General features: G+C 36.7%; 1 protein-coding gene across 3 annotated transcripts; it reads left to right on the top strand.

Annotated features, from left to right (window-relative positions):
- Positions 1-2277: 2277 nt before the first annotated feature.
- Positions 2278-13864, top strand: LOC306863140 (transcription factor AP-2-alpha-like). Of its 3 annotated transcripts, none has more exons than XM_079406343.1 (7): positions 2278-2420; positions 6339-6758; positions 7771-7822; positions 9216-9444; positions 10046-10164; positions 11553-11694; positions 12393-13864. In XM_079406343.1, the coding sequence occupies exons 1-7, from the start codon at positions 2358-2360 to the stop codon at positions 12679-12681; spliced, it is 1314 nt and encodes a 437-aa protein (XP_079262469.1). In that variant the 5' UTR covers positions 2278-2357; the 3' UTR covers positions 12682-13864. The 3 variants fall into 3 exon arrangements, with proteins under 3 accessions (XP_079262469.1, XP_079262470.1, XP_079262471.1); XM_079406344.1 differs by lacking the exon at positions 2278-2420 and adding an exon at positions 4089-4222; XM_079406345.1 differs by lacking the exon at positions 2278-2420 and adding an exon at positions 5371-5820.
- The last annotated feature ends 1782 nt before the right edge of the window (positions 13865-15646 follow it).

The raw sequence follows: 15646 nt of genomic DNA, 5'->3' as shown, positions 1-15646 counted from the left end.
TATACTTAAAGTATACTTAAAAGTATACATCCATATACTAAAAAGTGGGCCAATTTAGTCCCAAGGAGTATTGAAATAGTACACTTACAAGTATACACTACTAGTACACTGATATGTGTATACTTACTACATAAAGCATACTTAAAAATAAACTTGAACTTTACTTAAGTATACTTAATAAAATAAACTTGAAGTATACTACTTTTTGGTAAGGGGAGCTGACTGGACTCCACAAAACATTCCATCATAAGATTTTATATTCCGGTTAACCAAGCAAATAAACAAGTAAAATCACATTTTCACAATATGTCAGTGCTATCTAGACTACAGGGAACAGAAACAGAGTTGGGACATTGTTGTTGCCATGGTGAAACGTAGAAACAGTCCAGAGTCTCCAGGAAAGCTGATCTTTCTCAAACCCACACACCTGCCAATTGCTTTTCCTTTAATCACCCAACATCAATCCCACTTAAGAAACACATTCTCTACCTGTAACAACATCATATCAGATTTTGAAGTCACTTCTAACATGCGGCTGCAGTTTTTACTCCTCTATAGGGGTCTGTTTCCTGCTGGTCTTTGGTTCTGTTACAGAATTTGGGAAAATATTATGTATTATGCTTATTATTGGCTACATGGCATTAAAATTAAATCAGAAAACTGAAACTGCCTGTGGTTTTATTTTATTGCACATGCTTGCACCTCCTTACTAATTTCTTTATTTATTTATTCATTTATTTTATTTTTTCTTCATTTTATAGTTTTCAACAAGTATTCAACAAGGCACGTAGACATGAACTTTTTTTTGTATGCAATCCACATTAATAAAGTAAATTGTAATGTTGTTGCAGTTTTAACAACTATCGTTAGATGGCGCCAGAAGACCAAAATGAGAAACATACCATATGCAGTATATGAAGTTTAATGTTTTATTGGATTGCACTACCTATAAAACTCCATTAAAAGTATGCTCATGCATATAATTTCTAGCAAATTAGAGCTATTTTAGGCTCTCTTGGAATCATAACAGTCAAATGTATCAGCTTGAAACGTTGAATAGACAGGTCTGACGCCTGACTTAAATACAAAAGGGTCTTGTCCAAAAGAGGGCGCCGGAGAACTTCAGGTGATTTAGAGGGACATGACAATATTCTCTAGCCTAGAAAATGTCACTCACATTTCATGCTTGGCACAAAAGTTTAACAAATTATTTTTAATGAAATTTTTAGTAGTCTTGTCAATATTGATCTAGAACTAACCGATGTCTTGAATGAGCATATCTCGGAGCTGTTGACGGATTGTTTTGGAGACATTTAGTTCTTCAAGGAAGAAAAAAAAAAAAAAAAAAAAATATATATATATATATATATATATATATATATACATCAGTCAACAACAACAACATCAACATAAATTTCCATGTTCTATTTTTCATAATAAAATGTCAGTTTGTAGGCTATAGGCTAATTCATTATACGTATTAAAATATAAACATGCATGTATTTTCTTGATCCCAATGACATCTCTGACCACACGCTTCAGTATAAGACGAGTGCATGCATTTCTTCACTTCATTCATTTGTGCTTAAAGATCTTTCGCCTTTTGAAATTTGTCGCTTTTGAAATTGCTGACTAATTTAAATACACTTACATTTGATTTTCATTTTGAAATTCCTTCTATAAACAGATGTTCTTCTGATATAGGTCTATAGTAAAAAAAAACAACACTGCCTACGTGTTGTCCCTCTCTAAAGGTTATGTGTTATTTGCTGTATGAGTGATATTTGTTTTATTAGCCTACATTTTGTATATACATAAGCTTACACCCCCCTTTTTTTTCATTAGTTCCATTATTATTATTATTATTATTATTATGTTAACAATGGTGTGAAAAATTACCAGTGCTATCTTAAATTGGTAAAAATATATATTTTAGAAATTTTTTAAGGAATTATTTTAGGGGCAACGAATATAAATACAGTATAAGTCATCTGAAAACACACGATGTGTGTATGTAAATATATATGTATTTTAAATATGTAACAATACATAGCCTAATCTGAAAACACACTGATAATTTTTATGCATGCTGACTGCATAAGATTTAGTTTGAACATTTTGACACTTAAAACAGCAGGTTGGAAAACACTCTCGCTACTTTCTCTTCGCGCTAATGTGCAGAAGGAATCTCAACACTGCGTTTACCTTTTCTAGGTGTTGTTGCCTCACACGTGCCCGTAGCAGAGCGCATGCGCCGTGAGGTGGTCCTCTGTTTTTATTGCCAGGTGAGTAGATTTTGTGCAGGTAAAGTGGAATTTTGCTTAAGGACACAAGACCCAATGAGATAACACTGCGTGATGTACCACATTCAGAAAGAAGACACAAGAATGTCATTAATGGGCAAAATGGGAGACTGGCAGGTACGTTCTCTTCCTTATAAGGTAGGCTTTATGAGGTTGATGAAGGTACACGTTTTACGTGTACAAAAGTATATAAGTGAGAATTAAGTCTTCTACACGGTAGCTTTTCAGAAAGGTTTTCCAGACAGTATTAGTCTTTAACAAATGCAAATAAAATGCTACTCACAAAAGCTGTGTAGTTCACGCAGGTAGGTTTGTGTTTGAGACGGTCAAAGACAGAGTGAAGGCAAAGGCAAGACAGAAGTGAAAAAATAATCTCTTGATCAGATTTCTCTAAAATAAAGCACTCTCAGGGTGGCTGGTGAGAGAGTCCAAATGTGTTGTTAGATATTGGATACGCAGGCTGTTTATTTCATTTTGCACGCTATTTTAAATGTTTTAATTTGACTCACTTTCCGATATTATTGCAATTTGGTCATTTTGTGCAGGCCTACATATAGCATTTTCTTATAGTAACATGAACGGGAAAGATTTTATTTATTTATTAATTTCTCTATAAACTATTTTTTTTCCTGCAATAATAAGTTAGTGTATTTTATTTTATTTTTTATTTTGTGTGTGTGTGTGTAAAACACGATCATCAAGTTGATGTGGCCCATTATGCACTGTAAAAAAGAAAATAAAAGAAAACCAAACAAAACAAGAATGCCAGAAAATAAACGTGAATCAGTCATTTATTTTGTGAATAAAACACCATAAATAACTGACAGACTATGTCCATTTAGATACGAATATTGTGAATGGACAAATTTCCCACACTGAAGATGACCAAATAGTGCTAAGAATGAAGACTAGTTTTGCTTTTCTTTTGTGCGATTGGTTTCAATGATGCAGACCCCCTATCAATAAGCAGCGAACAACAAAGCAGCACACCCATCTATTTCTATTGCGCATTTTCTTTCCCTCGCTTAATCGTCATTGTGTCTTAGTTTCTTTCGGCCTCTCATTAATGACAACTGCACTCACCCCACCAAAAATGTTAATGGCGATAAGGGAGAGACAACGCCTTAGACTCGGCGACCTGTCTCCTGACCTCATTCACATTTAACAAGCCATGTTGTTGTGTTAATTATTTACATTTATCAAATTGCGCCGTTACACGCTCTAAATAGATGTATATCTACTGAATAATCGTATTTTCTTGCATAACACTATTGAGAGTGTTTTACAGGCCCAGGCTCACTATAGGACTAAAACAACAGTTTACAATTGTCAGACTGGAATCAGTGTGGTTTTGCCCACTAAAACACGTGCATGCTGCAGAAGTTTAGCATTGTTCAATATATAGGTTGCTCAATTTTACAGGTTGCTCTTGGGTTGTAGATTCGAAAACTTAGAACTTCTTAAAGAATGTATGGCCTTTGATTAAAAAAGAGAGAGAGAGAAAAAGATCTTTCTAATGGTTCGGGTTATACTTGGCCTATTAACTCTGCTCTGAATTAATCCACTTGGATTATTAATTCAAAAGAAAAGGTGAAGTCATCCTTCACCACTGATATTAAACCCTGTATTTACAGTTCCCTTTTGAAATACAAATGAAACTCAGTAAAGGTATTCTTACTGGAATTCTCGTTGCAGTTTCTACCTGTGTATATTCATTGGCTTTGGTCTCTTGATATGCTAATGAGGGTTATTACAGTAGCGCTCAAGTCTCTCTCTTCCACCATTAGAGGGAGATCTGAGCGCGCAGCTCGAGCCTTGTGCACTGTGTCAAACTCAAGCGAAGGCGCACTTCACTCTATCCACAACCAATGAAAATGCTTTGGAAATTAACTGATAATATTAAATATGAAGACTGCGAGGTAAGCGGCTTAACCAGGCTTTTAATACCAAATATTGCATGATATTTACCATAATTCTGAACCGTTTAACTTTTAAATCAGTAAGCTTTTATTTTATTTTTTTTATTTCTGTGTGTACAATTTAATTCAACACAAGAACAAGTGATTAATAACATACTGCAATACAGCATGATCCAGAACACATGTAATTTTCCAACATAATAATAATAATAATAGTAATACGCCTAATACATACACGTATCACACATTAAATGCCTGTAGAAGTTCTGTAGTACAAAAAAATCATCAGTATCGAAATGTGTATGAAAAATAGGCAATAAACAAACTTACCAAACGCAAGTTTTGGTAAACAATCAAACGCATAAATTGCAGTGGATAATTTCGTTTTAAAATAAATGTATTTGTCTTTTTTTCTTTTAGTTTTTGCTTGTCTCCCCCTCTAGTATAGCCTATTTGGCATGATTTGCTTGGTGAATGCAGTAGGCTAATATATGGGAGTATAGTTGTCGGAGTGGTGAAGCCCGTAAAACGTGTTTTCGCTCCTTTCTGGAGAATCCCACACGCCAAGATCAGGAAAGAATCTCTGCGCTCCGCGTGTCCTTATGAGTTTCTTTCTCTCGACTCACATACTCACATTAATTGTAATAAGTAATTACTTTCTGTTTCATAATAATCGCGTATGACATGAAAGCTTAGATGGAAGCTTGTAGGAGTATTCACGCGTAAAGTTTGTTGAATATTTGCTCTGGCGGTGAGTTAAACTGCATCGGCGTGTGTTGATGTGTCTTGGCCGTGGTTAAATTCGCGGTGAGGGATTTTAGTGGGCCATGGAGCACGAACAGACGAAGACTAGTGTGAAAAACAATGAGGTAGACGAGCATCCAGTGAACAGTAAAAATGTGCCAGCCCAGATGCCCTCAGCGTTTGCTGGATTTTCACCAGAATCAGAGGTGCACATTGTTTCCTTCCTTGTGTTCTTCCCCCCTCGTTCTGTCTTTCTTTCACTTTTGCTGGCCCTCGAACCTTTTAAAATGTTTCCCCCCTCTCTGATTCGTCAGACGCAGGAGAATGTCCCTCTTTTGTCTCTCTCTCCCTCTCTCTCCCACTCACTCTCTCTCCTCATCTCTGATTAGATATACTGATTCCCCATTCAATGGACGTCATTTAGTGCAGTCTGCCTTGAGTTGCTTCCTCGCTTCACGCTCGATTTCCGACCATTCTTCTCTTATTAAGTATTCGTGTAATATTAATAGTCATGAATATCTACCATTAGGAGTGCAGAGGAAGCGGCAGGTCTGTGCTAACATGAGCTCGAGCGAGGGAACAGTTCACTGACAGAGCCGGGAGACGCCAAGGGGATCTAAGAAACTTTAGAGAAAAGCATTGCATCTAAACAGCAGATGAAGAACAGTGGGAATTTACCCAGATTCTGATGGATTATTGCTTTATTTGAACGCTGGCCACCGCCACCTTGCCCTATAATTATCATTGGCTTGATTTAATTTGCACGTTCATTTTCGTTTTGTTCCTCTGAAATTCTTGTCTTTTGAAGTCCTCGGAAATCTTCGCTGATGTTAGTGCACAGTTTTTCCGCGATGGTGAGTGACTGTCGGGAGTAAAAATCTGAAGACTGCGCTCAGCATTTACTCTCCGTTTGTTTTTTTATTTATGTATTATTATCTTTATCCTGTTGTGTTGTCTGTTCCATCATGCAAGCGGTAATTGGTAGCATAAAATGCTATTACAAATACTTGATGTGAGCTCTGATTATTTTTATTTGCCTCTCAGTAGAATCTTTAATTGCTGAATGAACAACAAACCATCGATGCACATTTTAATGTAGAATAACATATTAGTCAATATGGATATTATTTTAATTATAATGTAGTGTTTTTGTTTTGATATCTTTGTTCTTGACCAGATTAAAGGCATGTTCGGTTTTCTGATTAAATAAATTACTAAGTACATAACAAATCACTCCTGTTTTTTTGTTGGTTTGTTTTCTATCTTAAAAATGTATATATATATATATATATATATATATATATATATATTGTTGTTTTTATTTTTATTTTTTTACCAGCACTAAAACAGCACTATATATTTCTCTCCTAAGGATCGCCACGACGGGACCAGCAATGGCACAGCCCGGTTACCCCAACTGGGCAGCGTGGGCCAGTCTCCGTACGCCAGCGCTCCTCCGCTCTCTCACACGCCCAACTCAGACTTCCAGCCGCCATACTTTCCGCCACCCTACCAACCCATCTACCCGCAGTCTCAGGACCCTTACTCTCACGTTAATGACCCGTACTCCATCAACTCTCTGCACGCCCAGCCTCAGCCACAGCACCCGGGCTGGCCCGGCCAGCGGCAGAGTCAGGAGAGCAGCCTGCTGCACCAGCACCGCGGGTTACCGCATCAGCTGTGCAGAGAGTACCGCAGAGAAGTACTACTTCCCTCGGGTCACGGCATTGAGACTGGACTCACGGATTCAATTCCTATCCATGGAATACATCATTCTTTAGAAGATGTTCAGGTAAGGAGAAAAGCTTAAATCTTATAACATGTCACCTCCATAATCCAACTCCATAATTTGAATTTGCTGCTGGTGCTATTCTCTGTAGAATCTCGGACAGTCAAATATCGGGTCACATATTTAAATTGTTCTTATTTAAGCTGTTTTATCGAATATATTACGGTAATGCACAACAGAACGGTTTTTGTCAGAATAAATCGGTGAAGTTGGTAAAAAAAGAAAGAAAAAAGTGGCAGATTTTAAATTGTTGTTTGAATATAAATATACTATTTAAATGTATATTTGCTGGTGGTGGTCAATTATGTTCGACATTTTTGCCTTGATGGCCTATGGTAAACGTTGCATGTTTTATGAGGAAAACCATTTAGAAAAATAAGTAATTTTATGTAAAGTTCTATTTTAAATGGTAGCGCGAGAAATTAAAAAAAAAAAAAAAAAAGAAAAGAAAAAGAAAGTAATATCCCTTTTCCCCATGAATTAATTATTGGATTTTTTTCTTTTCTCTCGCTGTTGTTCATCCCAGTAACACAAAGTGAGTGGTGTACTGGGCTTTTTGATTAATATTGTCTGCCATTTTTGGACGTGATTCTTGGCTGCCCCCCTTTTCATCAGTAATTTGATTGCAATGTGCCTGCTGAAGAGATCTGACGAATTGAGTCTGGACAAAATTCTCTGTTCCACCATAACTGCATGCTTTATAGGTTTACCACGTTTATTCTCTGGGTAAATAAATATATTTACTATTATTATATTTTATGATATAAAACAATATAATTCAAGAGTTTATTATTTTAATTAAATGTCTACTTTAAACAGCATAGACGTAATTGATATGGGTCAAAAATATGTACTTCTATAAAGATGTTGTTTATAGTGTGCGTAGTCATAAATACTTGGCTACTATGTAACGCGTTTGTTAATTTTCTCTTTGGATTGCATTTTATTTCGTTTGCAAAATGTACGATGTTTTTGAACTTTCGATCATTATTCATATGGTTTTTGGTCTTTGCAGCATGTTGAAGATCAAGGAATTCACATCCCAGACCAAACTGTAATCAAGAAAGGTAAGCAATTTCCTCTGAAATACCGTGCGTGCTTCCACTAGCAGCTCTCCGCTCGTAAAGTCTACCCGTGCTTGCTTTGAGACAGATCGGGTTCATTTGTAGGCCTTGAGATAGCTTGACGAAAAGGCACAAACCATTTTAACCAAGTGTTCCATAGCGGGCACTATTCGTGTAGCTAATATGTGTGAGTTAATATGTTGGTGTTTGACTTAGTCTGTGACTAAATTTAAAATAGTATTCTTTAATGAAATTTACTGAATGTGTCATTCAAAGATGACATGAGAAACGCGCGTGACACAGTTTACTACGAAACACATATGTAGTAAATTAAACATGCCTTCTGTGTAAATTTCAGTTTAAGTCATTATTTTGCAATTACGTGCCTCTTTGTTTCGTTCGGATCGCAGATGGTCAAAGAGGGCTGCAGGAGAAGGAGTGTGTTGAGATCGAATTGTTTTCTCATTTTTACGTGCGCTGTGGATAGATTTAATTTTCTTCGTTTTAACAATGTAAAAGCTTTGACATATTAAATTTGATGCACCATGTATAAATCCACAAAAATACACATTGCACATGCACGTAATAATTGCGATCTCACGAGTTCGTTTAACTCCTCTTGTCTCTATTAGTCTCCCCTGAGCTATTAATGTCACTAGTGATCTATCCAGTAGTGCTTGTGCTTTTGTTTCCGGTTAGCACATAAAGAAACAACGGGCGTTGCAGCAGGATTTAGGCCTGAACACTTATTTGTAAGCGCTCGTGTGTGAGTGTGTGTATTTCGGATTTGTGAATGTCATTCAATGTGCTTGTGTGGCAAGGTTTTAGAGATTAAAACTATTATGAGAAATAATACACAGTTTTATTTGTAGGAAGTATTGGATTAAAATGTATAATAATTACTATTAATATTAGTGTTATTATTAATTAAAATACGTTTATAAACATGTACGTGGATTATGCCACTTTTTCCCGATATTTTTTCGTTTATCAGTTTCTGTTTTATGATGTCCATCAAATAACAGCTACACTGAGCAGTTAGTGGAAAATTTGAGGCAATGCCATGCTTGTTGAACTGTCATTTTCTCCAAGCTTGGTGTGAAGTCACCATTGCGATAATATGAAATATTTTGATGGCTGGGCCACTTCATTACTTGGGGCATATTGCAGCAGTTACATTCATGAGCTGAATGAAAAGCAATTGCTGTGGTATCTATTTTCCTTCCTCTCTGATAAGACCATATTGCCTTTGATTCCGCGTGCGAGAGGATGTGCATATAAACGCATATCTCTAATCTTACTCAAAAGCTGCTTGCTGCATCGCAATTCATCTTTTTCCATTTTGTTGGTGCTGTAGACTGAAATGGGGGGCCTAATAATGTTCTTTTCTTTCAAGGTCCTGTTTCCATATCCAAGAACAACAGCAACATCTCTGCTATACAGATAAATAAAGACGGGCTTTTTGGAGGTGTGGTTAACCCAAACGAAGTGTTCTGTTCGGTTCCGGGTCGTCTGTCTCTTCTTAGCTCAACGTCAAAGTACAAAGTCACAGTAGCGGAGGTGCAGAGACGTCTTTCTCCGCCTGAGTGCCTGAACGCTTCCCTGCTCGGTGGGGTCTTGAGGAGGTGAGCTGGACATCTATTGCATACTTCAGTAATTATTTATTGTCAAGCGCTTTCCGTCGCCCCAACCCTCCAAAATGACAGCCTATTAAAAATCATACCCCAACACAGGCAAAATTCTGAACCTGAATTAATTTTTTATATACTTGTAGTGGCCTACCCAGTCGCAATGAGCACATGCTTCAATATCTTTATGCAACGCAAGTTAATAGACACTCAATTATATCTCACGTGATGACAGTGGGAAATAAAATAAATGTTTTATTTACTTGTTTATTTAGATTTTTACTTTTGGAACATTCCATGGTATCCTCGAAAGCAACATGTCTTTCTTTTAGCTTAAAAAGTAACTTGCAGAGATGTTATGTATCCTAAACAGGTCTCTTGGGGGACACACGACTGACTTTTTAAAAAAATTATTCAAGGTTATGCGTGCTCCGGGCTATTATAAATATTATAAATTTTAATATCAATTATATGTAAATATATAGCATGTATAATGTATAGCATATAGGCTATAATGATTGGCAGTACAATAAATAATTATAACATAATTACAACACTATAATGATATTTAATAACATTTTTGTCATTTACTTCAAAGGGCCAAATCTAAGAATGGCGGAAGATCTTTAAGAGAAAAGCTAGATAAAATCGGATTAAATCTACCAGCAGGGAGACGCAAAGCTGCCAATGTTACTCTCTTGACGTCACTGGTGGAAGGTAAGTTTCCTGACAAATATATTTTAATAAAGCAGGTGTTTATTGCTGCTACATGAGAGCCATTCTAAATCAGCATTTGCATTCATCCGTGAAAAGGAGAAAGTATGTTTTGCAAGCAACAAAGCTGAGGGATAAAAAAGAGAGAACGGATTCCGGAGATACAATTTGGAAAACAATTTTGTGGAATTACAGGAATCACTCTCTCTCTCTCTCTCTCTCTCTCTCTCTCTCGCTCTCTCTCTCTCTCTCTCTCCCTCCCTCTCTCCTTTATACCTCTAGCAGCACCAATTGTCTTTAAATTTGAGCATGGTGTGAATTCGGATGTCTTTGTAGGTCCTACTTTGTGTCATATTTGCAATGCTGTTTTATGACACTTTTATGCAGTTGCTGTATATATTTCACCACAGCCGAAATCACTATGACATTCATTATTATTATTTATTGTTATTATTATTATTATTTATTTATTTTTAATTATGTGTGGATTTTATCCTTGTCTGCTTGAGTTGACCTGTAGGTTGAAAGCCTATTATAAAATATAAATGAGTTAATTATGTTGCACTGCAAAGATGCCATTGCTGTTGAATAAATCCATTTTGCTTGCATAGTTGGAGGTGATTATTCCGTGCAGTGGTATTTGGTGTGCCATGAGTTTTAAAGGTGAAAGCTGGAGACGGTTCATTGGTTCCTGTTAATCATTGCCGCTGAAGACTGAATGTAATATTCATCGTGCTTCATTGAAATTTAGTCTTGTATGGTAATGAGCCTGAAGAAATATATGATTCCTGCGAGATAAGGGCGAGGGGGTGGGGGTGGTGGACACGCAAGCAGACGCTGATTTAGTCGGAGGACACTGGCTTTCTGATGTGCTGTTATTGTTTATGATCTGCTCCATTTTATGGAAAGCAGTTTAGTAGAGTTGAGCTTTGATGCTAATTGGCGCATGCGTTCTTCCGGATTCTAGGCTTATGACAGGAAGGCTCGCAGTAAAAATCCAACTGTTTCAGGAAATTAAAACCAAAGGGGGACAAAATAACCAAACACACAGACCTAGTCGGAGTATGGGAGGTTTTAGCTGTTTTATATAGAACAGCATTCTAATATTTGAAATAGGATCATGAAAAATGATACGGTGTCAATCTTATGTTCAGAATCTTATGTTCTGTTAATCTCACAAGGAGGGCACATTTTGACGCACACATTTGACAGAATTCAATTATCTGTTAGCTAATAGAAAATAAATGTGCATTAACAATGTCAGAATTGATAAAGAACGATGTCCTGCTCAATGTCCGAGGACGTTAATTAGATGACAATTATGAAATATGTTAACTAGTCTACATTATTGCAGTAACATGTTACGCATACTGACTTTTATTGTCTTCTAGGTGAAGCGGTGCATCTGGCCAGAGATTTTGGTTATGTATGCGAGACTGAGTTTCCAGCCAAGGCGGTAGCAGAATATGTGAACCGACAACATTCCGACCCAAACGAACAAGTCCAAAGAAAAAACATGTTATTGGCATCGAAGTGAGTGCTATTCTGTTTAGATATCTACGCGCATTTCACTGTTTATGACACCGTTTTTTTTTTTTTTTTTTGCTTAATTGTCGTATTGTATTTAACACCATATTGAAATTTGCTTTCCGTTAGATACACAGGTGCCAATTGCCTATCTAGGCTAGCTTTTAATAAATATGCCTGCATTTTGGAACCAAATGGTTTCCTAAAATACAATTTTTGCATTACTCGTAACCTGTAACAAAATAGTATTTTCCCGTAGGCTAATTTCTTTTTTTAGATTTACTGCAAAATAAATAAGTTATATATATATATATATAGGCTACCTATATAACAAACAAATAATCAAGAGACAAAGTATAAACATGCGCAAGCTCCATATGAAAATATATTAATAAAAAAAGCAACAGCGCGACGACACTCAACTTTAGATGCCATAAAGCCCAACTTTTAGGTGTAGGCTAATCCAATTCTTACGTTTCCATTTGACGTATTACTGACGTATATGCGACTCTCTTTTCAAACTGAGCTTGAGTTGTCCATCACTCTGATGGACACTGCTCAATGAGCTGCTTTCAAAAGGAACCCTCGTTCCACTGATTAAGGGACACACAAGGAGCACGCAGTCTCAATACATTTCTGACTTCATACGTTCAGCTGTAATTAGCTTCATCCTGACACGCATCCTGCATTGTGTCTCCTTCTAGACAAATCTGCAAAGAGTTCACGGACCTACTCTCGCAAGACCGCTCGCCCTTGGGGAATTCACGTCCACAGCCCATTCTTGAGCCCGGGATTCAGAGCTGTTTGACCCACTTCAGTCTTATTTCTCATGGATTCGGGACTCCGGCTATGTGCGCGGCCCTCACGGCGCTGCAGAACTATTTGACGGAGGCCATTAAAGCCATGGACAAAATGTACCTGAACAACAATCCTAATAGCCACAATGAGACGGGGTCGAAGGCGGGTGACAAAGACGAGAAGCACAGAAAGTGATGTCCAGCCAACACATCCCAATTGATGTATGACAAAATACATATATAATAAACACTAGTGATCAAGATGAAACACTGAACGCACCACCTCCCGATCTTGACATTTTGAAACTTAAAAAAAAAAACAACAACAAAAAAAAAAAAAAACGAATAAAACAGTTCACTTTGGGATTCGTGGACAAAGCATTTATTTAAATCAAAATAAAGCAGTGTGCCAATGAAAGGAGTATAGATCTGCCACAGCAGGACTTTTCATGAACTCCCTTTGTATGAGTTCAATGGACTGAAATTCAGCGATTTCCCATCAGTATCCCCATTTACGATTGTAGCCATGTGACAACAAGAAGCTGAAAGAGGAAGATTTTTTTTATCAGTATTGTGAATAAACTTGAAAGAAAAAAAATCTACAGCTCCACACCATGACTTCAAGAACCGACTTTTCAACTTTGAATTTCAACACGATTCACGGTTATATGAGGGAATCTGTGTTCATGTATGTATATATTTATTTATGTGTAATTTAATGGGAATTGTAAATATGGTACGTCTGTTCAAACTTCTTTTTTATTTATCTGGTGCCTCCTGTTTTAGTGGGTTTGAATATTCGCTTAGTTCTTCATGTGGTTTTATGGTTCTTAGAAAACAGAAGTTTGGGGTATTCTTCTCTGGGATATTTCAATTCAGCCCTCTTGTAGCATGTTGAGGCGACACTGAAGCAAGTGAACAAATTTAAAAGAAATAAACATCAATTTCTCTATATATTATTCTTATGCCATTCAGTTTTAGATCGAAAAAGGTCATTGCAGAGACCCCGACGATGCTAGTTTTGTGTTTCTATCTTCTTGTTTTTATACGAGCTTTTTATGTGTTGTGCCAATCACCTCTTGTTCTTCCCTCAAAGCACCACAAGAGCAATAAATGGATATTGTCTTACGAATTCTTATTTTTCTTCTTTCTTTCTTTCCTTCCTTCCCTTTTTTAATTTTATTTTTTTAAATAATAAATTTAACATTTGGGACTATCTGATATCTTGCGTGTCCACTGTCTAAATTGGAGGCGGTTTTATCTGTATTGTATAAACCTGTGCTGGCAATAGCTCCCATGCCTGTCAATGTATTATAGTTCTTTGTTGCCCAGAAAAAAAGACAAAAAAATAACATAATAATAAATATTTGATACGCTTCATGTCGATTTTTATTCATTCCTTTTTTTATTCACTGCTTGCTGCGATGTATTCCTCTCTCGCTCGCTCGCTCTCTTTTCTATTCAGCACAGTTACTGTAATTGAGTTTAACTCTCCCTTGACGATTGCTCCGTGCAATAAGCAGTTGAACCCATTGTTTCCCTCAAGTATATATATATAAAAAAACAACAACAACAAAAAAAATACTAACTTTCAACTCTTAGTTCAGAGTACAGGATCATTCAAATATGGCAGGGAGCTTTTTGCCAAGCCAAATGACACGGAAAACAATGAATTCTCTTTCGCGTTTGAAGCGAATGTGTGTAGTTTTAGCCCTTGAGCAATAGCGCTCTTTAAATCAGTCAGATGTAGAATCCAGTTGAAGGTTAGTGCATTTGCCATTTTCATGAATTTATTTGTAGACGTCACCTTACTTCTCCTAAAACAATGTCACTATGCTAAATATTTATGTCATTAAAATGCAGATCTATAGTTCGTTGAAATCATTTTACAGTTCGTTTGAACGAAATTGAGGGCATGGCCCTTAAGCGTTAAAACGAAAAGCAGCATCCATGTCGTAATTTTACTTTTCCAATTAGTTTAGTCATTAGGTACACTTGCAGATGTCATGCCAGAACACGTATGCTTATTTTGTGCATTGCATAACTTAGTTTCAAAATAGAGTTTGATTGTTTATTGATAGCACGAGCAGGGAAATCAATCTCCATTCGAGCTTGCTGGATTTGCTTGCTGTGTTCTGTTCATGTACAGCAGACTTCTGTCATGGCACCGAGAAAAGAACTGCCTGCACAATATTTCACCGTAGTGGTTATTCGTTTACATTTATTTTTTATTTATTAATTTTTTTCTGTGCTCAGACAGTCTGTTCGACTCATATGCAGTTGTTTTCAAATAACATGAACGGAGCCTAACTGTACATGTCCTTGGCATAATTGCAATGCACAGTGCAGCAGCAGGTGAAGCGAGGCATTGTCTGTCAAGACTGTTTTTGTTGGCTGCTTCTCAGATTGTGTGTGGGATTCTAACCTCAGGCACAATAGATCTCTCAGAAAGGATACCCGGCTGCTCCTCCTGTTCAGGCGCAGAAAAAAAACACGCATGAATAGTCATTTTAAGGGAAATCACAATCATGTTAAATCGTATTCATCGGAATTAGGAATTCCTTCACGTGCATGTGTCATTAGCGCTAATGTCATTGATTAAACGTATTAGAGGCCGGACGATTTTTTTAACGAAAGCATTGATTTTTTTTATTGAAAGCATTTGTATATACCAAACAAGCACAAGAGTTATGTCTCTTATATATATAGGCTACATCAACGTAGAAACCAAATACAGATCTGTGGAAATGAGATTTATATTTTAGTTTTTTTTTACCCATTTCTTTTTAGTTGTACTAATTGAACAGAATCATACCATGCAGCAAAATGAAAACATATAAAACCCAGAGTAGCCTTAGAGTTTACGGAAATATATACACTGCTGATTTCGGTCATATCACTAGCCTACACAACCTTCAGCATCAGCTATACCAATTGCTATATAATAATGTCAATCACATAATTTGTTATATATAGAGAGAGAGGAGTCCATGTAAAGGAACAGGCATGTAAAGGAAAATGTATCTCTTTCTCTCTATCTCTATCTCTATCTCTAGCTCTCTCGCTCTTCCTCTCTCTCTCTCTCTCTCTCTCTCTCTCTCTCTCTCTCTCTCTCTCTCTCTCTCTCTCTCACACACACACACACACACACACACACACAC

This window comes from Barbus barbus, assembly GCF_936440315.1.
Source record: "Barbus barbus genome assembly, chromosome: 44".
Taxonomy (NCBI): domain Eukaryota; kingdom Metazoa; phylum Chordata; class Actinopteri; order Cypriniformes; family Cyprinidae; genus Barbus; species Barbus barbus.
This window is presented reverse-complemented; position numbering and strand designations above follow the sequence as displayed.

What these genes read in the sequence shown, in the direction of transcription:
- LOC306863140 (XM_079406343.1), top strand. Translation starts at nt 2,358, where the DNA reads ATGTACCACATTCAGAAAGAAGACACAAGAATGTCATTAATGGGCAAA. An exon ending in GCAAAATGGGAGACTGGCAG is followed by an intron (nt 2,421 to 6,338) that starts GTACGTTCTCTT and finishes TTCTCTCCTAAG; the next exon opens with GATCGCCACGACGGGACCAG. An exon ending in CTCGGTGGGGTCTTGAGGAG is followed by an intron (nt 9,445 to 10,045) that starts GTGAGCTGGACA and finishes TTTACTTCAAAG; the next exon opens with GGCCAAATCTAAGAATGGCG.